The following is a 23,702-nucleotide window of genomic DNA, read 5'->3' on the forward strand; positions in this document are numbered from 1 at the left end:
ATAGTAATAAATTGATAACTGATAAAATACTGTACTTGACAGAAACATAATTTGATAATGATTGAGTACAGACAATGTACTATCACAAATATGTGAGGGTCCAATGTACAAAATGCATCTTTTTAAAAGCAAGACTTGGTTTCACAAGTTTGAGTTTATTTTTTCAGGATCAAAATAATGCATACAGGTTAAAATGTATACTTGGAGATCCCCCACTAATACTTGGTGAAATGTCCCTTAGCAAGTTTCACCTTGACCAGATGCGTTCTGGCTGGATATTTGACCGCTCTTCTTGGCACAGTTGGTTGAATTCATTTAAATTGATTGGTTTCCTGGTGTGGACCTGTCCACAAATGCTCAATAGGGTTGAGGTTCGGGCTTTTGGAATTTTGGTCTGCTTTATCCATCCTAAAACAGCACATTGAAACGCACACATCAAAACTGATGTGTTTGTGACCATTTACTGTTAGATCTTCACTGAATTTCTTAGACTTTCACACTGTTTTCTCAAATTATTTTATGCAGGCAAAGAAAAACTGTCAACTGCAGTCAGTCATGATCACTAGCAAGAAGTTAATAGAATAGGGTGTTGCCTTGTCAAGTTAAGACTCTTCAGCACTATTTTTATAGCTAGAAGATTGCATGTACAGTATATATTTGAATCTATGTGTAATTTTGACCCGAAGCGCAGGGCTGTTTGTGTGCTGCTCAAGCCTCTCCAGCCAAGTGTGACCAGCAGAGACACATTCCGGTCATAGCTCAAATTCCTGTATTGGTTTTGGATAATACCAGAAGCACAAGCAGTTTGTGCAAATTACAGTGCTTTTAAGCAATGTTGCATCTCCGTGTAAATCCATCCATCCATCCATTTTCTATACCGCTTCATCCTCATTAGGGTCGCGGGGGCATGCTGGAGCCTATCCCAGCTGACTTCGGGCGACAGGCGGGGTACACCCTGTACTGGTCGCCAGCCAATCACAGGGCACATATAGACAAACAACCATTCACACTCACATTCATACCTATGGGCAATTTAGAGTCGCCAATTAACCTCACCTGCATGTTTTTGGGAATGTGGGAGGAAGCCGGAGTACCCGGAGAAAACCCACGCGCACACGGGGAGAACATGCAAACTCCACACAGAAATGCCCAGGGGAGAATCGAACCCAGGTCTTCCCGATCTCCAGGCTGTTCCTGTATTGGCCAACGTGCTAACCACTAGACCACCGTGCGGCCCTCCGTGTAAATGAGTTTAAAAAAAACAAAACAAAACCAACCCAACATGTTTTGTCGTTGCCCCTGCACATGGTCACACAGTGACTGACTAGAAAACATCCCACCGTGATTAAAACATCAAACCGCTGTTACACAGTGAGCATGTATTTGATTGCATGGGTCCATGCACATGAATGTGTGTAGCGCATATTTGCGCGCTGACCTACATCTTAATTAAGAGTTCCCAATCTGTTGCCACAGTAACACAGTGTGATCGATTCCGGAGTGGAAAGATGAGTGCATTCATGTCACTGATGAATGTAAGTATAGTTTGTCAGGGTAAGTGCATGTTCATTCTGCAGAAGCTGCTCTGTGATTTGTGGAAGGTTTATGTCACCACAGAAAATTTAGTAAAAATTATTACTTTACTGCTCATGCAAGTGCTTCAGAAAGGCTTCTGGCTTTAGATGCTGTTTTTTTTTTTTTTGCACACTTGCGGTGGCCTTTTTACAACCCCAGCATATGCACTACCTAATAAAGTATGAATGAGGTGTCTACAGCTCTTTGTGTATAACCACCCATCCATCTTCAGAGTCTAATGAGGCCCCCTTACTCAGGCCAACATCATTGTGTGTGAGTGTGTGTGTGTGTGTGTGTGTGTAATGTGGTGGCATCCCCATGTTGTCTTCCATTTGCCTCCGCAGTAGGAGGAGACTGATAACCACTGACAACCAGCATCCCTTTGTGTGTGTGTGTGTGTCTGCATGTGTCATACTGCCACCCCTGCAGTATCCTGGCCCACCAGAACTGAGAGACCCCACCTCCTCCTAGCCTTGCCCCTGCTTCTCCATCTCCCCTTTCTCCATCCTCATTTCACACATCTTTGGCTTCTCCGTCTGTTTCCTGTGTCTATTCCTTTTTACCCTCTTCCTAATTCTTCATTTCCCCCCTCATTAATTCCCACATTTCCAGTTACGCCCTGCCTCCAGTACCCCATCTCAATCCGATTTCTCTTGATTTTCTCACAAGGTTTCCTTTTTCTCTGTATTATTCCTTTACATTAGTACAGTTTGACAGTATCTCACAAAGTGAGTACAGTATACCAATCACATTTCATTATATTATAGTATCTTCTCAAGTGACAATACCATAGAGATGAGTCATGGGTATATTTTATAGTAGTCAACGTCCACCTTGTATAGGGGAAATATATACTTTTCACTGAACTTGACTTGACACACAGCCATTGTCTACATAGCTGGCAACACAAGTGAGTATCAAGATGGTGGTGGTAGCATCATGGCCTGAGGCTGCATGAGTGCTGCTGCCACTGGTACGCTGCGGTTCATTGAGGGGAAACAAATTCTAACGTGTGATGACATTCCGAAGCACAGAAACTGGGCTACATAGCAGTTTTCTAGCCATAAACCCAAACACACACACCTTTAGATCAGTACCTTGCTGAGGTGATATCGCCATTATCCACCAGTTCGATTGTGTCCTCATGGAGGAGTGGAAATTCTAGAACATTTTATGACCTTTTATTTTGTTTTGTTGCATGCGTTACATCAGAAATGACCAATTACCATGTGGCCGATTCAAAACGATTCAGTAACTTTAAATTGATTCAGTAACTTTTTAGCCAACCAGTGTGACTGTGAAATAAATACTTGGATACTGGACAGTGAAGGTGACGCTTCCTAGATTCCCGTTGTTTTTTTGTAAGGGAATCAGGTAGAAATTAATTATGGATATAAACAAGTAAACAATTAATGGCAACTGCATTCACATTTTATTTGAATAAACTGCAACCAAGACTTCAGGTTGAATTAACAGGAGGTTAACCTTTTCTGCTCTCATTTTCAATATTCAATCCGATTTCAATCAGTAAGTGCAACCAACATTTCAACAGTAGGTTTACCTGCTACTTCTGCTTTTGTTTTTCAACAAAAAAGAATACAATATTGATATTGAAATAAAGTGCAACCAACATCTCTTCAGCTACTTGCTACTCAAGAGGTGCTTGGATGGTCAGTGTGAAATCCCACGGCGCCTTAGTAGGTCACGGTGGTTGGAGAGATTTGTCGTGTTGCCGTGGTATTTTACTTGACCTTTACATATCGTACAAACAGCGGGCAACTTTAGAACATCTCCCTCTTTGCAAAAGCCAAAGTGTCTCCACACGGTGGACTGCAATAGTGGCTTAATTATTTCTCGCTCACCGGCTTGTCCTCAGCCATCTGCCATGCCATATCCTACAAACAGCGAGCGACTTTAGAACAACTCCCTCTTTGCAAAAGCCAAAGTGTTTCCACACACTGGACCGTTATGGTGGGTTAATTAGTTCTCGCTCACCGGCTTGTCCTGTGACATCCGCCATGCTACGTTTTGTCGTCTGCTGGGCATGGCAATGACATCACAGACAGACAGCCTGCATCGAGTAATGTTTAGCATCTTTATCATTAAAAGTGCTAAAAACACACATCCATATAAAGCCTGCCGTGCCTAAATCCAGTGCTTTATTTCCTTGTATCGATGCAATCGATTGATTACCTGATTACCTTTTTAAACTATGTTTAAATATGTTGTCCGGAATGGCAACTTGCCGAACACACATTGATGTAGTTGAATCATAGGAATGTAAATCATAACATCGATGTAGTAGATGAAGCTTTACACCCCTAGAGGGAGAGATGTTACTGAGTACGCAACAGTGCTGTTCCCTGAGCCGTTTTGGTGATGTCAGCTGCCTTGTTTAACCTTGGGAGTGCTCAGGAAGTGATCCAGCCTCTCTGCTCCGGTCATACCCAGATCCATTCTTATCGCTCATTTTTAGTCCTCCATAATTTCCTACCAATTGTTGGACCCCAATGAAAATGTAATTTATATTACATTACATTACATTACAAAACAAAAAGCACATGGTATGTGGATACAAGTCGTAAAAAAGGTGGAACAAAAAAGAAACAGTGGCAAAAGGTCACTGAGGGGAAGCCATACTAGGCACTTACAAACATAAGGCGCGAGGGCAAGAAAGATCCGACCACACAGAGCAAAAACATCAGGTACAAGAAATGGCTAACAAGCGCTGGGGACAGTAGAAGGTTAGAGCAGGAAAACAGTCTGTCAAACTGCTTACAGGTGTGAAAAGGTAGCTCCGCCCCAGGAACTCCATACATAGGCACTGCAACACAGAGGAGAGAGAGGTGAAAGCAGACAGGAGTTGCTGGACAGCATCATGACAGTTTGGTCTGTACTGACTGAGCTGGCTGCCATTGCATTTTAAAAAATGTCCACCCCTCCTTCCTTCCATAGAGCTACACACCCACCTGTGAATTGAATGATTAATCGTTTCCAAGGTGATATAGGCACAGCTGTCAAGAGTCCAAGTATTATAAAGCAAGTACAATAAAGCATCTAAGATATTAAACTTGCCTTTTTGAGTTTGGTTTCGAGTCTGCATGGGCCCCGTTAACAAGAGGACAACAAATTTACAGACACGCAAAAGTGAATATGTTGATAAATAATGCAGTGATAACGGTGGATCCATATAACCAAAAGGGGGCGACAACACATAAGATATTCTTATGTGTTGTCGCCCCCTTTTGGTTTATTTAGGTACTACAAGGAAGGAAAAAAGCAAAGCCGTTACTTTCCAAATGTTTGAACAAAACTTCTGCTTTCTGCTGCTTGGTGTTTGTCAGGCTGATAAAGTCATGGCAGATAAATTATTGACTTTAATTAGTTGTTACCTGAATGAAAATACTCCAGAACATAAAAAATGCAGGCCAACGTTCGACTACAGTAGAATACAAAATGTCATTTCATTTCGAAGCATGGTCTTCTCTTAAACGTCTTCAATGCTTGGTGCTTAAATAAGAGAAGCTTTATGTCAGTTACAACTCACGTTGGTTTGAGTGGTTAGCTGTCCAAATTACCACCGGTCATGTGACCACCCAATTGCAGCGTTTGCCGTGTCAAAACAACAACAATGGGCAAATAGTGCAGACGGAAGTACACGTTACACTTCATTCAAAATAAAACACGAAACGCGTGTACACCAGTAAGTGTTTTAAATCTGAAGGGCAAACCCGGAAGATATATAATAGCTTAATTGTAGCTCGGCGAGTGTGTCGCTTGGAAGTGTTTGCTCACTGCTGTTCATCCGTGAGAAAATGTTAATGCCGTTATTTGGCGTCGCTGTTGGGATACTAAGTTGACTTTTGACAGAAAACTTAGTTACTTCACTAAGCCGGCGACTAAAACGGTAAGGTGCTAAAAAATAGCGCTTTAGAAAAAAAACAATAGCTTTTCATCAACTTTCTCACAACAGCTGATAATGATAATGATAATGATAATGATGATGTTGATGTTGATGTGTGGTGGGTTTCACAAAGTACGTGTTGGCTAGCTTGGGCTGCATTGGTGTAACAAATGTGACGTGCCGGTGACAATACAGTACTGATGACTGTACATTTATCCATTAATATAGAAAAGCATGCCATTCTGGTGTTTTGGTTTACTATTGAATGGCTGTTTTTCTCAAGGGCCGAGCAAAGTGCAACGCCAACGAGGAGCATGTTGATCCCCAGTGGAATTCATTCTTTTTAAGCTTCTCACACGACACAATTTGTGCTGGGTGGAGACTTGCTGACATGGTACTTTATTTTGAGCTCATTTGGCAGTGTGTGATCACAAGTGAAACTTTTTTACGATTGTGTCACTTGTGTGTGGAATTTGTGACAGTTTTTAGATGTCGTTTTAGATGCAAATATACTTTCCATAAAACTGTAATTTGTTGTGAGAAGTCAAATAGAAGACGCATTGCATGGTTTTTGTCTTGCACGAGTTTCTGAACTCCTTCTGGCAATGTTTCAATTCTTTTCTGTCATGGGTATCCTGTGGCTCACTGGCCACAAAAGCAGGTAACACCACCAGGAGTCTGCAACCTTTAGCATCAAAGGAGACATTTTGCCTCCTCTTCCAGTACACAAAAAATGCAAAACATTACACAGCTTATAAACTTTTAAAAGTTTGAACATTTTTTCAAATTTGACCTGTTACAAGAACAGAATTCAACTAACAGAAGTACATAGGGCATGTGTAGGCCTACTTTGAAATAATTTAAACGCTGAACAGTGTAGGCTTTTTTTGAGTCGTTCTCGTGTTTATGTAACATTTGGGCTGTCAAAGTTAACATATATAATGTATCTTTTCATTCCTTAATTTCATCGTTTTGGGGGGTTCTGTGTCTTTTTGACATTTGCAGCATTTTTCTTCTGCGGTTGCTGCAGCAGGGCTCCAGACTAACTAGGAGCACAGTGGTGCCAACTTAAAATTTTTGGAGCGTAAGCAAAAAAATTTAAGGCCGCACACCAAAATCGACTGGCAAAGTAAATATTCACATTTCCTCTCATTTTCACTGTATTACTGATATAAATTCTCAAATAATAAATAGCAACTGCCTTCCACCTCGTTTCTGTCCCTAGGTTGTGGAAGGCCTCATTGTTGGCATCATATACATTATAACCTCAAAACCGCCCCCTTTATTTCTTCTTTGGTGTTTGTCTCCTTTCTTCCTCTTTAGGAGCTAGTGTGGGTTGGCAAACTCGCTCATTTGTGCGTTAGTGTCAAGTACTGGGCTGTGCTCAAGTTTTTCAGCAACAAAAAATGTTCAGTAATAATAAGATAATGTCGCCACAGGGAGAGTGGAGCCAGGCAAAATGTGTAAATAAAGATGGTAAAATAATTGAGAGTCAAATGTGACCGATCACACGCACACACACTGGCATCGGTAGGCTTAGACTGACAAGCTGTCGTTAATTGAATACACATTTCACAGACTATTTTTCATTGTCACGTTAAGGAGGGACGCCCCTAGGGGACACGTACTTTTATCTGGTCGCACATGCGTTCATGCAATTCTCAGAATTTCAGCCGCTTGACATAATATCGAGACTCTGCACTGTTCTTCATTTGCCACCCTGTGACCACATAGTGATGCTACACTGAATGCATCACGACAATAATACCTCTCACTTCTCCAGTACTGTTTAATCAGGAATTATTATAGTATTACAAAATGGTATGTATTAGGTTTGTCACAAGATCTCGCGAGATTCAAATGCGACAAGATTTCTCGTTCAGAAAAAAAAGTCTCTTGGGCACTCGACCCGGGATGATGAAATAATTAATCACACTATAAATGAAAATGAACCGGATCATTTTGCCTGCCTCTATACAACGCCACGCACATGCGTGTCTGTTTTCCTCATCTCTTGCCATCCGAATAAGCAGGAAGAGGATTCACTCTGTGTATTGCCTTCAGCACCTTGGTGCGTTTGTTCCATAGAACAATGGCGTGAACGGAGTGAGCCCTTTTGTGAATCATACAATCTTTTTTGTGGAGGTGGGGCCGGTAGCATACAGCAAAGTGTAACATAGTAGAATTAGTAGATTGCAATATGTTCTCTTATATTTAGAAAAAAAAATTGTACTTTTTGTCTTCGTCTTGTTCTCGTACACCCAATCTCATGTGTTGCCTCGTCATGTGAACTGAGTGTCTCGTGACACCTCTAGTATGTATCATATCCCTCCATTTTTTTATAACGCTTGTTCTCTTTTGGGTCACGGAAGAGCTGTTTTCTTACCCAGCTGACTTTGGGCGAGACTGCTACGGGCGCCGTATGGGGGATAGTTAGGACAATTTCAAGAGCCCCAGACTGCTAGGGGACACAAAAAAATAGGTAATTATTAAAAGATAAAAAAATGGGTCCCAACATGATTTTTTTTTTCTTTTTTTCGGGCACTGGACACTGTATGTACACCCACACTCAAATTCACACCTAAATGGATAATTTAGAGTCTCCAATTAACCTAACTTGCATGTTTTTGGGGTGTGGGAGGAAGCCAGAGTACCCAGAGAAAACCCACACATTCACCAGATGTGATAGCCATTAGCCATATGCAAAACATACAGTAAAAATACAAAACTATGACCCTGAACTGGTTAAGCATTCCATATTTATAGACATTTTCCCAACCTGCCTAGCTGCCTTGCTGTTGTAGTTGTTGGTAAAGTAGTAAACTAGTAATCTAGTTTGTAAAGCCAGATTTTTAATCTGCATGTCTACTGACACTACTGTGTGCCACAGATGCAGGGTCATGCCAAGAGTTTCTCTCAATTAAATCTCTTTTACATCCAAACCATGTTTGGGTACTTGAAACGCAGTGACAGAGAATGCAGGCTTTTTCTCTGACATTTGTCCATCTGTTTTCGTCTTTGTTCTCATCACTTTTCTATCCCTTTTCCCCCCTCAACTCCATTTGTTTCATACACTCAGCGGCTTACTCATGGCTGAGTCACTCCATGATATATTGAGAGGAGGGGCGAGGTTACTGGAATCAAGGGACACATCAAGCAGTATGTACAATGATACAACACAGTGTTTCCCCAGGTCTGGGCGCAGATTTTAAAGATAATGTGCACTTTATTATAGATCTAATATCACACTCTTTTGTAGCGCTGGGAGGAGTTGCCGCCGGAGCGCCTAGCATGCCTTGCGGGCAGTATAAGTAACAGTTCAAGTTATGAGTTTGTTGCTTGAGCTTAAGCATTGTTACCCACATTGAATGGCGTTTTTGTTGTGCATTAATGTACCTTTAATGTACCTTTTTCTTTGGTCCGCACCGTGAGAAAGCACTGTGTGCTTGCAAATTAAAGTACCGGTTCCTTAAGCGAGATGAATGGCCTGTGACGATGCACAGTTACGCTGCCATCCACTGGACGGAGTTGTAACGACAAGCCATTCAGGCAGTCCCATTATACTGTAATGTGATTGCGAGTGAGGGTGAGCAGATCTAAATCTAGCAGATCAAATCTCGAAAAAACAGGGTACCGCTAAATCCTTCTGTGGCGGTCCAAATTAAATTTTGTCGGGCCACCACAAGTGAATGCATGGGAAACCCTGCAATGAGGATGTGGCCTATTAATGACATTAAAGATTCAATAATCTGAACATTTTCAGCAAAATACAACAGAGTATGTGGTCCTGGTTTTAAATTGCTGCATTTATACTTTCCATTTAGAAAATGTTGCAATTTATGCAAGCTAAAAAAATCATTCCGCTTTTCTAAGTGGATACTGTGTATAAGGCGTTAGTTTGGACCTGATGGGAAACACATCACTGAGGAGTAAGAGGCATTTGTCTTAGCACACACACACACACACACACACACACACACACACGCACACACACACGCACATTTCACGAGAAGACATTGTTGGGATGCATTTTTTTACTGGCAGCGCTGAGTCACTATTGAAATGTTGCTGAAAGTGGGCTGAAAGCAGCGTATCCAGTGGTGAGTGGATTAGTCATTTGGAGCATGTGCTTTCTTGTCCACTATGAATTCAAAAATAACTTATACCCCATACACCAGATTCGGCACATGACACTACATTTTCTTTATTTCCATGGATTTTATATTTAATACAGAGTAATGATTCAATTGTGAAATACAGTAAAATCAAATGTGTTTGGATATAGTAGGCCCATCAACCCCTAGTTAGTAATGTAAACACTCGGTGACCATGACTGCCATGTTTTATTGATGGTGCCCTATGAAGTCTGCCGAGTGACTGGGAAAAAGAATCCCAGCAATTGTGGTGATCTACAGTGAAGTGCAGTATTATCATTCTGTTTAAACCATTAAAATACAGTTCATGCAAGCAGTCTTATCTGTAAGTAAAGCTTAATATATGCTATTATAATTTTAAGATGGCTCATAGTAATTTGCAACTGCAGTAGACAAAGTACAGTAAATGTAAGTATTGTCAAAAATGCCAGTGCATCTGTTTAGGTTTCTGTCTAATGATGGCTTTGTATGGTGCTGATGTGAAAATAAAGACTCATTGACCTCATTAACTAGGCGTTCTGCTCTCATTCACACATGGGACCTGAGTGACACACACAATCCTGTGCATCGGCTAAACAGTAGGCCACAGTAGCTACTGGTGTAAACCACAGCAATGTGAAACGTGTTTGAGAACTCTCGCTGTTGGTCGTTTTCATTTTGTTTTTGTCAGCTTGCCACAGCAGGTAAAGTAATTGAGGGGAATAAAATATTAAATATGTATAAAACCTAGGGAAATAAGTTGTCTCATTGTATTCCAATGTCATCGACAGATAGGTTGAATATTATGTTTTAGTTGTGTGAACTTACTTTTAGAAAGTTTTAGGACTTGAGAGTTAACAATGTGTTTAACATTGTGGTTGTAGTCTATCAAAACTAAGGTCTTCACCACATGGGAACACATTTTTTTTTTTTAAGTGGATTAAAAAAAAAAAATCCCATCCACACGAGAACGGAATACTGGGTGAAAACAGTGTAAAACACAAGGCACACCTCCATGTGGCGCTGTAAACAGACAGCTTGTCTGCACTGGACTGGACAACAAAGAAGAATTACTTCTGCGAGTAATTTTTAAGTATAAAACAAAAAAAAATTCAGGAGAATGTCGACTGGGAATCATGCCAGTCGAAATATTCAGATATTATGTTGGCTTTTTGACAGCAGTACACAGCTGGTCACAGACCAGAAGGTAGTGTTTTGCTGGTCCACACGAAAACGACAAGGCAGCATTGTCAGATTTTCCCACTTTGGAAGCCGTTTTCAGAAAATATTCTTTCAGGGCACCCCTGAATTCTGTTGCTGTGTGGATGAAAGGCTGAAATGATGAAATACTTTACCCCTTTGACCTGAAAATGTTCCCGCGTGGACAGGCCCTAAGACACATTATCTGTATTAGACCACATTACGATAAAACTCTTTGAACAGGATATGCCCCTCAACTGTGTCATTTTGTGTTATGTTTTGTGTTTAACGGCAAAAGAATGTGTTTAAGAACATCCTGGCTTGGCGTGCATGTGTGTACGTGTGTGTCAAAAAGGGGATATGAGGCCTGAAGCACTGCCAGAGGCACCCCGTCACCTATTCACGCACATTATTAAGTGACGACTTGTTTTAGAATGTGTGACCAGAGTCTTACAGTGTTCCCTCACCGTGTGTGTGTGTGTGTGTGTGTGTGTGTGTATGGTTGTGTGTGTGTTGGTGCATTTGCCCAAGCAACAGACCGCTCCATTGTGCGGGCAGCACAGAGACCCTGTTATTGGCTGCGGGAGGGATGCAGTGGGAGGTGAATATGACTACAATAGGGGAAAGTGGGGACGTAAATTAATCGAAATGTCCAGAAAGAAAAAAAACACTGCTTGAGGAAACTACAGCGGTGATGAAGTAAAGCCTTTGAGAAAGGGATGTCAGCATTTGCAACACTGGAAAACCTCAGCATTTTCAAATAAGCTTACACCGGGTTGAGAAATATGAGCATGGCAACAAGACCGCAGTCTTCAGACAGACAGTCCAGCAAAGGCACAGCTGAAGTAATGCAGATGCTGGTGTTCTAAATTTGCTAGCCTCTATGCTAACTTGGCTAGCATGCGTAACCTCACTCTATTTAGGAGAACAAGAACACTCTTTCTATAAATTTGTGGGATTGAAATAGAGGAATGGGATAATTTCTCTCAGAATGTTCTGAACTCCTGTTTCCAGTCAGATTATTGCTGCACAGATTTTGCTACCAATCAGTAGCCAGTTACACACAACTGTCCAATCCTCAACAGTCAGTAATTGACTAGTTGGTATGCCCGCCATGCTTACTTCATGGTATTGTAATATGCTCAGTAAAGATACAAAATTCCTTATGTTTACATTTTTCTCTAAACAAGATCTTGGTGTAATTAGACAAATTAGAGTTTTGTTTGTTTATAGCATAGCATCATACCATCAGTAGTCAGGAAGCAGACAAGCATCTCTCCAACAACTCGGTGCAATTTTTTTTTTTTTTTTTTTTTTTTACATCCACAGCGGCATTCAAAACCAAAGCATAGCCGAAGCCAAAGCACTCACAGCTATTGGTATCACGGGTGCACACACACAGACATGCACATTCACACAGCCCTTCTCTCCGGGGGAAGTTTTGCTTATCATACATTCTGCAGAATTTCTGAACCCCAAGCAGTGTTGGGACTGTTTGTTCTTCTCATCATTAATAGTTTCATGCTATTTCTTACTCCTGGGCTCATGTGATATCAAGGGACTTCTTTGCGCTTCTTCCAAGCAGTGACGATCATTTAACATAATCACACTGTTGATCGGAGACAGACTGAATGACTTCAGTATCAGCCAGGCCTCGTATGAACAGCTTTGTATGCACATGCTTTCCATTTGTCTCTTATAAGTTCTGGACTAAACAAGACAAAAGCATGTGTCTGAATCACGCTACCCTGATTGTCGTGTCATTACTGTATATTCGTGGAGGCCTTCCACTGTCATGATGCATTCCCTTGCCCCTACATCACAACAGAACTTTTGACCAAATGTTAATCCAACAACCGCCGATGGGGTAGTTCATCCTACAAATGTAGTGGACTCTTGGTTTCACAAATGCTTCAAAACAAGCCACAACACACATATACTTCCACCCACACTCATGCACACAAGGAGGCGTCAACTGTCTGACTTGAACCTGCAGTTGTGTGTGTGTGTTAGCGAGTAACACACCAAATCATTTGTTCATTTTAAAAGCAGGAAGACTGTCCCTTTCACCTCTACTCTACTCTCTCGACTCTGTTAGAAGAGAACTTGCCAAAGGAAATTGCACTTGTTTCAACACTAGGTCAGTTTAGTGAAGTATTTCTAAGACTGCCACCATGAATCTGTCCTAACAACAAAATATACTAATAACCAAACTTTTGCAATATAAGGTTTTCATCATTTTGACAGTAGACTGACGTGTAAGTTGGAGGATGTTTGGCGTTGCCACGGCGACCATCTGTCACTTACCTTAGTGGTCTATTATATTGGTGCATGCTGTGTTGGCATGAGCATCTGTAGTAACCTTGTTGTAAAATTTGGCTAAATAATCTTTTAGTATAAAAGAAGCTTCTATGTAGTACCAAGGAAGTCGTTTTCTGGATTAATGTTTAGGGCAGCATGTGAGGACAGTGCAGATCTTACGAGTTTCTTTGCGGTAAAGTGGACGAGCTGTGTGTCCCAATGCTTGTGGTGTAAGTTGCACTTCCTCTGTAAGATTGTGTCTTTGCTTGCTACTTTTTGACAGCTCTATAAAATAATCTTCAAATTATTTCATTTGAAGGCATCAGTGCTTTGATTTCAGTCTGGTTACCACTTGGTCTTCTGACCAAGTGGTAAATGAGTCATTTCTGTAATTATTTTATGAATATACTGTTAATTAGGCTCTGACAGACACAAATGTTGGGAAAAATGCAGAAAATTGCCAAACTAGTCAAAAATGATTTGTTGTCAACCAGGTATTAACACTTCCTTTTTCTTACACAGCTTCCTCTTTTACATTGGCCATCAGGGTTTATCCATTTGCTTTTTATAGTCTGACACTGATGTCACATTTCACTGTGTTAAATATTTTCAGTCCTTGAAACCAGAGCAGTAAGTTGAGCCTGTTCCCTGTGAATGTTGGCATCCGCCAAGACTGCCCTTTGTCACCAATTCTGTTCATAACTTTTATGGACCGAATCTCTAGGCGCAGCCATGGCGTCCAGAGGGTCAGGTTTGGAGGCTTTAGGACCTTGTTTCTGCTCTTCGCAGATGATGTGGTCTTGTGGTCGCTGTACCCGATCGTTGTGGTGAAGAGAGAGCTCTCACTTTACCGGTTGATCTATGTGCCCACCCTCACCTATGGTCATGAGCTTTGAGTCGTGACAGAAAGAATGAGATTGCTGATGCAAGCGGCCAAAATGGGTTTCCTCTGTAGGATGGATGGACCCACCCTAAGACATGATGAGGAGCTCAGAGAAGCCAGTTGAGGTGGCTCGGGCATCTAGTCTGGATGCCTCCTGGACGCCTCCCTGGTGAGGTGTTATGGGCATGCCCAGCCGGGAAGAGGCCCAAGGAGGGATCATGTCTCAGCTGGCCTGGGAATGTCTCTGTGTCCTCCCGACACAGAAAGGAACGAGCCCGGTCGGTGGTGAGTAAAGTCAGGTTGAAACGTTTCATTGAGCACTCTGAACCTTGCTATATTATGCCTCACCGCCACTACATAGTGGATAAAATTATACCCCACATGTAGAAAGAAGTAAATGGGTCAGTTTTCCTCATACCTACTGTGGCTGCCCATTGTTCTCTGTTTGAGTGATATCACTTGATTAAGCCTTTTCTAACATTCTACACTACAAAGTAAATTCAAGTATTTAGGATTTGTGTTGATATTGGAGCAATATCAGTATGGGCCAGTATTCAAGGCTGCAATATCGGTTTCGTATCGGAAGTGGAAAAGTTGTATCAGGACACCCCTATTTTACACTACTCAAGAACAAGGGATGCCGGGATCCACAGTTTTTCACTTCCAGTCTGATCCCGATATGTACATGTTGGTATCTGCCGTTATCCATACAATTCTCATATCGGAGCTCATTTTGCTGTAATATGCAACCAGGACAAAAGAATATCACTAAAGGTATCTACAAGAATATCAGCGAAAGTAGCTGTCTCTCCAGATGCAGTGCTGCGTTCACACACAAGCCTTGACGCGGCTTCACAGACACAAACTTCACAAACAGGCTTCACAAACAGAACTTTTGACATCGCACATAACTTCCGAGTTGCTACATGATCTCATTGTTTGGGCCGATATGGGGAATTATGATGTCATACTGATAGATTCGTTGACATTAAAAATAGCTTATATAACTGCTAAACAAAATGCTAGTGAGGAAAAACGGAAAGAAAGACTGAGATAATAATAGCAATAAAAAGTTATTGGGTATCGGTCTTGAGAAACAGGAAGTTTCCCAAGTTGCTGGCCTTGGAAAAAAAAATATTGTGTGTCCCTAATTATTATTGCTTTTCTGTGAAGCTGTAATATACTCCTCTCTACAGGCAAGTATCATATTGTAGCAACCTGCAGGTTTTGGGTTATTTAGATGTCCAACTGCTTTGTGTGGCCACGAACGCATCGGGTGGAAAGCTTTGTGTGTGTGTGTGTGTGGCGCATGAGTGAGGAGGATGGCTGCAGTACATGTGTGTAGACAGCTATGTTAGCTGATATTTTTCTAGATACGTAGGTCTGTCATAACACATTTTTCTGGATGATAATTGTCCTACAAATTATTGCCGATAAACAATATTATTTTCAACATTATTTTGAGACCATTTTTGCATTAATGTAATGGTAATATATGACATAATTTGAGTACACTGTATCAAAAGCAATAAACTTTAATTTCTCAAGCGTATTTAACATTGTAATTGGAATGTCAAGCGCTTTTAAATAAAATAAGCAAATAATTTCATTCCGCTTGTAGAACCAAAGCTCTCAGGTGTTGAGACAGATGCGCACAGTGAACAGAGGAGGAAAACAAGCACGTATGCGTCTGCCAGTAAATCGAGGCTGGCAAAATTATCAAGTTTGTTTTTATTTATTGTGCGGTTAATTGATTGACAAAATTATTTCAAGTCTTGTCTGAAATTTACAACATTACTCTTAATGCTTTTCCACAGATTGCATGAACCATGATGATCTGAGGTTTGACTGCATTGACATGTCTCAGCTTGAGGACTGCATCACTGTGTGGGACTGGTTAAGTGGCCTCCGTCTTGACCAATACTGTGAAGCATTTCAGAGTGCAGGACTATCAACTTTAGCAGAATGCCAAAACCTCACACTAGATCAGCTGGAGCAGATGGGAATCTCACTTCCAGGCCACCAGAGACGCATCCTTGCTAACCTAAACAAGACTCGAGATGTCCCCTCGCCGCCACAATTTGATGGATATTCAGTCTATGTTCCAGCTGAGAAAGCAGAGCGAGATCAACGATTGGAGAATAGTCTGCACAAAGCATCACAGAGTGGGAGACCACCAGTCCCTGTTGAACAAGAACCTGTCCTGAACATAGATGAGAAGAAAAATGGACAGACCAATGAATCTGCAGGTGGAGACAAACAGAAGCCAGTCCCTCAAGATAAACAAATGTCCAGGAAGAAGGAGGAACTTGGAGAAGAGGGTGAGGGGGTGATAGTCGTTGAACCCAAAGAGGAGCGCATTATGGTTGAATGCGTAAATGTAGAAAAAGAGAGACCCGTTCCAAAAGAAAGGACAAAGTTCCGTTCCAGTGCTCCAGTGCTGTTGGACTCTCAACCCACCTCCCTAATTTCTCCTGCTAGTGACACCTCTTTGCCTCCAGTCCCTCCACGGAGCACCTTGAACTGCCCTCCACTGCGCTTCACTTCCGCCTTGACACCCTCACCTCCTGCACAACGCCCCGCCTCAACACTCCAGACCATTTCTACCGAAATGGAAACTGCACAGAGTCCATCTGTGTTCCGTAGCCCAACCCAGAACCCCACACAAGAACCTGTCCAGCCATCTCGGGTCCCCTCCTCCCAAACACACCGTCAGACATTATCCCTTGACGTGCCAGCTCAAGAATCAAGCAGTGATGGAACACAAAACACCTCTCCAACATCTTTCACAGCCTCGCCCAAGGAAGAGAGAAAAGCTCCACCTCTACCTCCAAAAGTTGGGACATTTTCAAGAGGCCCTCCAAGAGTTCCATGCAGGCGTCCTGTATTGTCTTCCAGAACTCACAGGTAAGTCTGCATGCAGATTCATTCTGCTCCTATGTGCATGCCATTTAAAGGAGGCGGGAGCTTAGTTCAGGTGAGTCCCACCTGTCACTTAGTTGAATCTTACTTCCATCAAGAAGGTCATGTTTTCGTCACAGATGCTACTGTGGGGAGTGGACCAAGGAAGAACCTATTACATTTTTTTGTATGCAGTCAAAATAACAAAATCCAAGCACACAGGCTTTGGCGGAGGTTAGCGCTCTCCTTAATATGCAGTCCTTGAGTGTATGATGATACTTACTGATGGACCAAAAAGACGGTACTGCCATCTTGTGGACAAGATGATACAATGAACTTCTCATCCACCTGTGGAGGCTGGGAAAATAAAATGTGTGCCTCTCATGGATGCACGTTCTGTACTTTATTTCTTGAACAACAACGCTTGTGTTAATATTTAACTTTGTAGTAGCGGCACATGTACTACTTGCACACATGGTCTGTACCCTCTGCTTTCGCTTAAACAGGAAGTAGCTGCAGTGAGAGGGAGGAAGTCACAATGGAGAACAACACAGTTGAAAGCTAATCTGTGAGTGACAGGGAGAAATTGAGATAGTGGGGAATAGATGGAGAAGTAATTTTCTCCAGGATGTCTCTTCGTAGTTTTGCTTGTGACAGCTCATGTTCACATGCTCTTTTTGTGTTGATGTCAGTGTGCTTTTGTCCCTCCTCCCCCTTTCTGATTCACTGGTCATTTCCTCCCCCCTCTCCTTGCTCTCTATAGTGCTGATAAGTGTGTCTTTAAAATGCCTCTATCGTCATGGAAGAGGACTTGTTTTTATCATGACCGAGCAGGTAACTTTGATCCACATTTATGCGTCTCGTCATTGCTTTGTCCTTCACACCCCCTCCCCTCTTTTCTGTGTTCTAAACAAGGAAGACTTCTACTTCTGTGCTGTCTTCTTTATGCTTGCAGAAATAATCTGTGGTTGGCTTTGCTGTTTTCTTGTTTGGGTTACAAGACAATACCTGACGTTTTGAAATTGTAATGTGCCGAAAGGGATGCCCCAGGTTTTCTTGGATTGTACACAATGAAGAAGGCATGTGCTAATATTAGAAATGCCGTTTTTGCAACGGTTAACTAAAGCTGCTGTGGATGTGTTACCTAAGGAAGAAGCTGTTCTCTCAGCTGCATTGGTGGAGCTCATATATCACATTGACAGCCACAAAGCATTAAATAGGTGTGCGTGTGTCACAGCAAAGTTTGATGCTCATATGTTGGGCGTATCTGCTGCACTTTCCAGTAGGTTACCAGTGTTTCAAGAATTCCACACTTAACGCATATCTCAGGTTGATGGAGCAAAGAGCACTCATTGAGGCGTTGGTTTACTGTATGAGGTAGCTGAGATTGTGTTAAGTACAGCAACATAAGTGTCCCCCCCCCCCCCATTCTCTCTGCTCTTCCTCTGAGAAATAGGAGGAACTGTGTGAAAAGGCCAGTTTCCCGTCATTGTGGACCTATTTTAGGGAGGTATAATAATCCTACACTGATGACATGATGACGTTCACGCATTGTGGATTCTAACTACAGTCATGCCTCATTTATCACGGTTCTTTGGTTCCACACCCGGCCGTGATAAGTGAAGTTGGATTTCTTATTTATTTACACCCGTATTACCCTATATAGTTAAAAAAAACTGAAAAAAGTATAATTGTGTACTTATAATTTCTTAATGTTAAAGATAGTCTTGTCGGAGACGATAAAAGCATGAAGAAAGCGTATATGATTCAGCTCTATACAGTATATTAAAATACTCTTCAGCATGCACACATAGTGGCATGTTACATTTGTGTGTGTTTGCATTGGATGCCTTGGTATGCCGTTTACAGAGCGATGGTATTCCACAGGAGTCAGGTTCAGACCTGTTGCCAAAATGAGATATAGAAGGAGAAAATGTGGCAGATAGGAAGAGCAGAAGAGAAGAGAGACACTAGCTTTTTAAAGTGAAGCAAATTCATTCTTTTATTTTTTAAAGCAGGGGTCCTCAACCACCGGGCCGGGGCCCAGTACCAGTCGGTGGGCGGGGCCGAACTGGGCCGAGGAAACCTTTTAGGCTCAATGATAAAAAAAAAAAATACACACACAAAAAAATACTTTTGTAAATAACTAAATACAATTTTAAGTAAATGCATATCAATTTTGGAAATATGGGCCATTAAAAAAATAATATAGTTTGAAGTTTTTGCATGTTTATGTTGTTTGTTGCGAGTGCACCACTTTGTTTGACAGTCCTTGAACGCACCATTGTACGTGCGCTAGCCTTCTCCAACTGTGCACAGATTGTCAACAATACTGGATTTTTATCGGGGGTTTTTCACTTCATATTTGCTCCCACATGCTGATACTCTGTGGGAATGCATAAAGGTAAAGTTTGATGACGTTATTGAGTGCTAATGTGTATATTTGTTGTGTGCACAGCTTCAAGTTAATTCATGCTAGCACACTGCCTGCTAGCACACTGCCTGTTAGCACACACATCGAGCAGTGGCGCTATAATCTTCTCTCTGAAAAACAAACTCCAAGCTTATAGTGGTGGATAGGGGGTCTGTATTCACTTTGTGCTTGTGGACCACTGTTTTAAAGCATGATGAAATCAGGCTACAGAGCAGCTATCAAGACTGTGGAATAGAATCAAGTAGTCTAACCAGGTTCTCATCACTTGAAAAACCTTCCTCTTTGTATGTCATTTACACTGGAATGAGAGGGGACAGGGCAGGACAGGACATTCTGTCAAAAGGATTCTTTCCAACGGCGAATGTATCGAATCAGCCGCTTGTGTGGGATTTTCACCCACTCTTCAACTACCATGGTGCTAGATGACAACTCTGATGCTCCCCAAATCTCTGTTGACATGTCTCACAGCCCGTCTTCTAGCAAAACTGATCAGCTGCTTCAAGAACAAACTCCAAGGGTTCCTCCTCGCATCAAGACTTCTCAAACTCAAGAAATCCTACAAAAGTCAAGCCAGCCAGACTCTCAGCCTGCCTTGCTTGCTGGGGGAGCCCTCCAGTTTCCTCCTGAGACAAGTATGTACAGTGGCACCCACAATAATTCAACTTTAATTTTGTCCATCATCCACAATCCTTATGTGAGACATGAGCACATCTCTCTCTCTTTTCTTTGTCTTCTAAAGATATAAATATATGGCAAAGATATAAATATATGGCAAACACTTATTCCGCCTATAAAGACTTCTGAAAAAAAAACGCTCCATTTACATATAATGTGACGTGCCTCAGGCCACTACCGAAAGGTAACGCTACATATTGGAGCTGCAACTACTGCTGCTGTGTTTTTGTTTTAGAGTTTGGAAATGTTCATGCTAGATGTAGGCGTTCGTTTCTATGTTGCTATGTGAAATCAATGCGCCCAGGAAGGAAGTTCCGATAATGCTTAAAAGGACCAAAATACTGTATTACCTGTGATCATGAATGTACCTGCTACTACTTGGTCGCAGCCAAAACCATAAAACCTTGTTGGAGGTTTTTTGGAGGTGTTTTAATAGCTGTTTTTGTAGACTGCATAGGTGTCTCCCTTTACGTGCAGTAATGAGCTGTCCCTTTATCTGTTTTTATATCTTTAGAACGCACAGAAAAAACATAAGGATTGTGGATGATGTGCAAAATTTCAAAGAAAGTGCAGTTTCCCCTTAAACCTGATTGGACCTTAATTGATGCATTCAATTAAGCAGATTCTGTGGGAAAATGTTGAATACTTTGAATGGGGACACATTTTACTCAACACACTGAAAATCTCAGGTATTTTTAAGTCATCGGACTAAAGTCCGAGTCCAATTTTAGTCCAAAGTCATCAAAATTGTCCACACCTCTGATTATTACCTCAGTGGAATCAATCATTTTGCTCGTCATTATTTTTCATGTTTTGTTCCAGCGTTGTCCTCCCTAGATGGTGACTTTGACAACTATGAAGAAACGGACACGTCCTACGCCAGCGTTAATCAAGTGAACCCTATAGAAAGGGTTTGTGGAGTTACTATAATGAATGTATTCATTTATGGCATTTATGAATGACAGCAGTCTCCTCCCATAGGAAATGTCCCTGCAAGTGCCTGCTGTAGCAAAGGGACGGTACAGTTCTTTGTGCAGTGATGACGAACTGTTAGATGATGATGAGTAAGTCATATGCAAGGATCATTTACACAAGCCAGACAGACACACACTCACGCACGCACACATGAACTTAAGACACAGCCTTTACTTGACGGGCTTTACTTGTTTACTTACCTTGAGGTTTTGTTTTTCAAGAACGGCATCTATTACATTTCTTCACATTCTCAAATGACTTAAATGTTTGTGCGTTACTTGTGTATAAATTGTGTCTTGGTATACAGTGAGTGAGGTGTGTTTGACATTTACATGACGTGCACAGTGTTTACTGTAATTTATGACCGCAACAACCTGGAAAGACCAGCAGTATCTGTTTGCTACCAAACAGGATAGAATGTACTCTTTCATCGATTAAAGTTTTGCTGACATTGTGTTTTCCTGAGACCACGTTGTCTTATTTATTTTTGCATATGATCTTTGTCATCATTGTGTATCCATAGTTCCAGTGTTTGGGAGGAACCGGGCCTCATCAGCCTTCAAAGCAGCATCTACTTACCTAACACGGGCAGACTGGCTTCACCTCCTAAAGAAGATGGTTCTCAGGCCTCTGCTGTTATCAAGATGGGCTGGCTGGACAAGAATCCACCCCAGGGGTATGGCTGATAACACACCTACATATTGGTAGTTTAGTAGCTCGGAGACTGCACAGGTACTTTCTGCATATGGGCAAACTACAAACCTGGAGCACTGTATTGATCCCACACTGTATGGGAAGTTATTAGGACACTTGGCCATTACACCTACAGGAAATGAAACATTTTCCTTAGTATTTTTTTCCCATTCATCCAGGGTTAGAGGTCACTCATGGTGGACAAGAAAGTTGGAAACATAGAATTCACTAGAATGTATTAGCGACCAGTCCAGGGTGTACCCCGCCTGTCGCCCGAAGTCAGCTGGGATAGGCTCCAGCATACCCCCACGACCCTAATGAGAAGAAGCAGCATAGAAAATGGATGGATAGATGGTATTGGAAATAATTCAGATTAATGACGGGCTAAGGAGTCATGCCCAACTCCTAATTAAGAAATACATTTCTTCATTTTCTATCTGCAGTATCATTTTCTGTGAATGTTCACTTGTTTCGGGTCATGAGAGAGCTAGATTTTCTGTTATGTCTACTATATTGGGAAATATCAGCGTAAAGGTTACTATAGGGGTGTTATTTTTTCTAAAAGAGGAATAGTACAGCACATTATTTTTCTTGATTAAGATGCCATATTATAGGCATTTACTTTAGAAAAGTTTGAAAAATTAATTTTATTTGTTAAATGCTGGAATAATTTTTGACTTCTCAGAGAAGTCCAGTGTGCCAGCTCAAATTAGGGTATAAAAAGGTGAATTCAGTTTGAAAGTACTCATTAAAAAAACATTTTCCTAGCATTCTTTAATCAATGAATGAATAACTAATACGTTTGGCAATCACTATTGCTACTACAGTTTAACAGCATATATCGTTCCTATTGTTGTCATTATCCTGCATTTTCAATATATCCTGTCTGTATGCTCCTACACAGGGCTCTTTATTATCAGAGGCGATGGGTAAAGCTAGATATTGACTACCTGAGATACTTCGACAATGACAAGGTACTAACCACACATGTATTAACATCCGTTCCTTTCACATACAGATACGCACTCAGACCCTTTGCTCAAACATGTCCACATCTGCAGGCTGCATGTCATGGTATGGTGCAGTTTGATCAAACATTTGTGGCTGTTGTTTGTTACAGCAAGTGTATTCGAAAGGAATCATCTCGACTGCGTCAATAACTAATGTGACAAGTGTGGGGGAGCTGAAGTTTGAGGTCATCACAAACAATCGCACATTTATCTTCAAGGCTGAAAGTGAAGGTTTGTCTGATTGTTTTTTTGTTTCTTTGTGGTTGTCCACTATAATGCACGGTTACAGTTCACGCATATGAAAAACTCAAATCTAAGTTTGTGTGAACGTATTTCTTTTTCCACTGATTGTACATCCAGCTGAGAGAAATGAGTGGGTGACACTGCTGCAGGACTGCACAAGAGGGCGCCAGAGGCGCAGTACAATGAACCCTGGTTCACCTTTGACTCCAGATTTTAAAGGCTATTTGGAGCTGAAAGGTTTACGCTCCAAACTCTTCACAGTTGTGGCCACAGATAAAGTCTTTCTTTATAAAAACATGGAGGTGAGTGTCATTTGTGTGTTTGGGAAACACACAGTTACATTTACTTAACTGCACTGAAATACTGTATTAATATTAACAGTTGATTAGCAATGTCAGATAACTAAATTAAACATACACAGAAATATATAAAGTCATTACTAATGTCGGACAGGGGCCCTCGAAAACAATAAATTGGTAATTTTTTTTGATGGGGGATCCAGAGGGATATTTTTAAGGCACGGTCCAAATCTCTGGTGGTACACCGATCACACAGTAAAACACAAGATTTAATGGAGTATATTAACACTGGCTTTTGATATAGAACCATTTTTTCTCTGCAGGATTACCGTATCGGAGTGGGAATCACATCCATTGAGATGAATGTAGGGAATGTTAAAGTTACAGATCGTCGCAGCTTTGATCTCACTACGCCTTACCGCATTTTCAGGTACTGTATGTGTGCACCCAAAGCCTTAAGTGTGCCCTCTCTTAAA

General features: G+C 41.5%; 1 protein-coding gene across 10 annotated transcripts in view; it reads left to right on the forward strand.

Moving 5' to 3' along the window:
• Positions 1–5,338: 5,338 nt before the first annotated feature.
• LOC129191054 (arf-GAP with Rho-GAP domain, ANK repeat and PH domain-containing protein 1-like) overlaps positions 5,339–23,702 on the forward strand; it is a 54,643-nt gene continuing 36,279 nt past the window's right edge. For 8 of the 10 annotated variants that reach the window (XM_054794021.1, XM_054794022.1, XM_054794018.1 and 5 more), the window contains exons 1-10: positions 5,339–5,482; positions 15,814–16,903; positions 19,800–19,963; positions 20,829–20,917; positions 20,988–21,070; positions 21,505–21,657; positions 22,579–22,648; positions 22,795–22,915; positions 23,045–23,229; positions 23,550–23,656. In XM_054794021.1, coding sequence (XP_054649996.1) covers positions 15,819–16,903; positions 19,800–19,963; positions 20,829–20,917; positions 20,988–21,070; positions 21,505–21,657; positions 22,579–22,648; positions 22,795–22,915; positions 23,045–23,229; positions 23,550–23,656 — 2,057 coding nt within the window. In that variant the 5' untranslated portion in view covers positions 5,339–5,482; positions 15,814–15,818. Of the gene's footprint in view, positions 5,483–15,813; positions 16,904–17,613; positions 17,732–18,788; positions 19,302–19,799; positions 19,964–20,828; positions 20,918–20,987; positions 21,071–21,504; positions 21,658–22,578; positions 22,649–22,794; positions 22,916–23,044; positions 23,230–23,549; positions 23,657–23,702 lie in introns of those variants that run through there. The other 2 variants (XM_054794026.1, XM_054794027.1) reach the window with 2 other exon arrangements.

This window comes from Dunckerocampus dactyliophorus, chromosome 12 (assembly GCF_027744805.1).
Source record: "Dunckerocampus dactyliophorus isolate RoL2022-P2 chromosome 12, RoL_Ddac_1.1, whole genome shotgun sequence".
NCBI classification, from domain to species: domain Eukaryota; kingdom Metazoa; phylum Chordata; class Actinopteri; order Syngnathiformes; family Syngnathidae; genus Dunckerocampus; species Dunckerocampus dactyliophorus.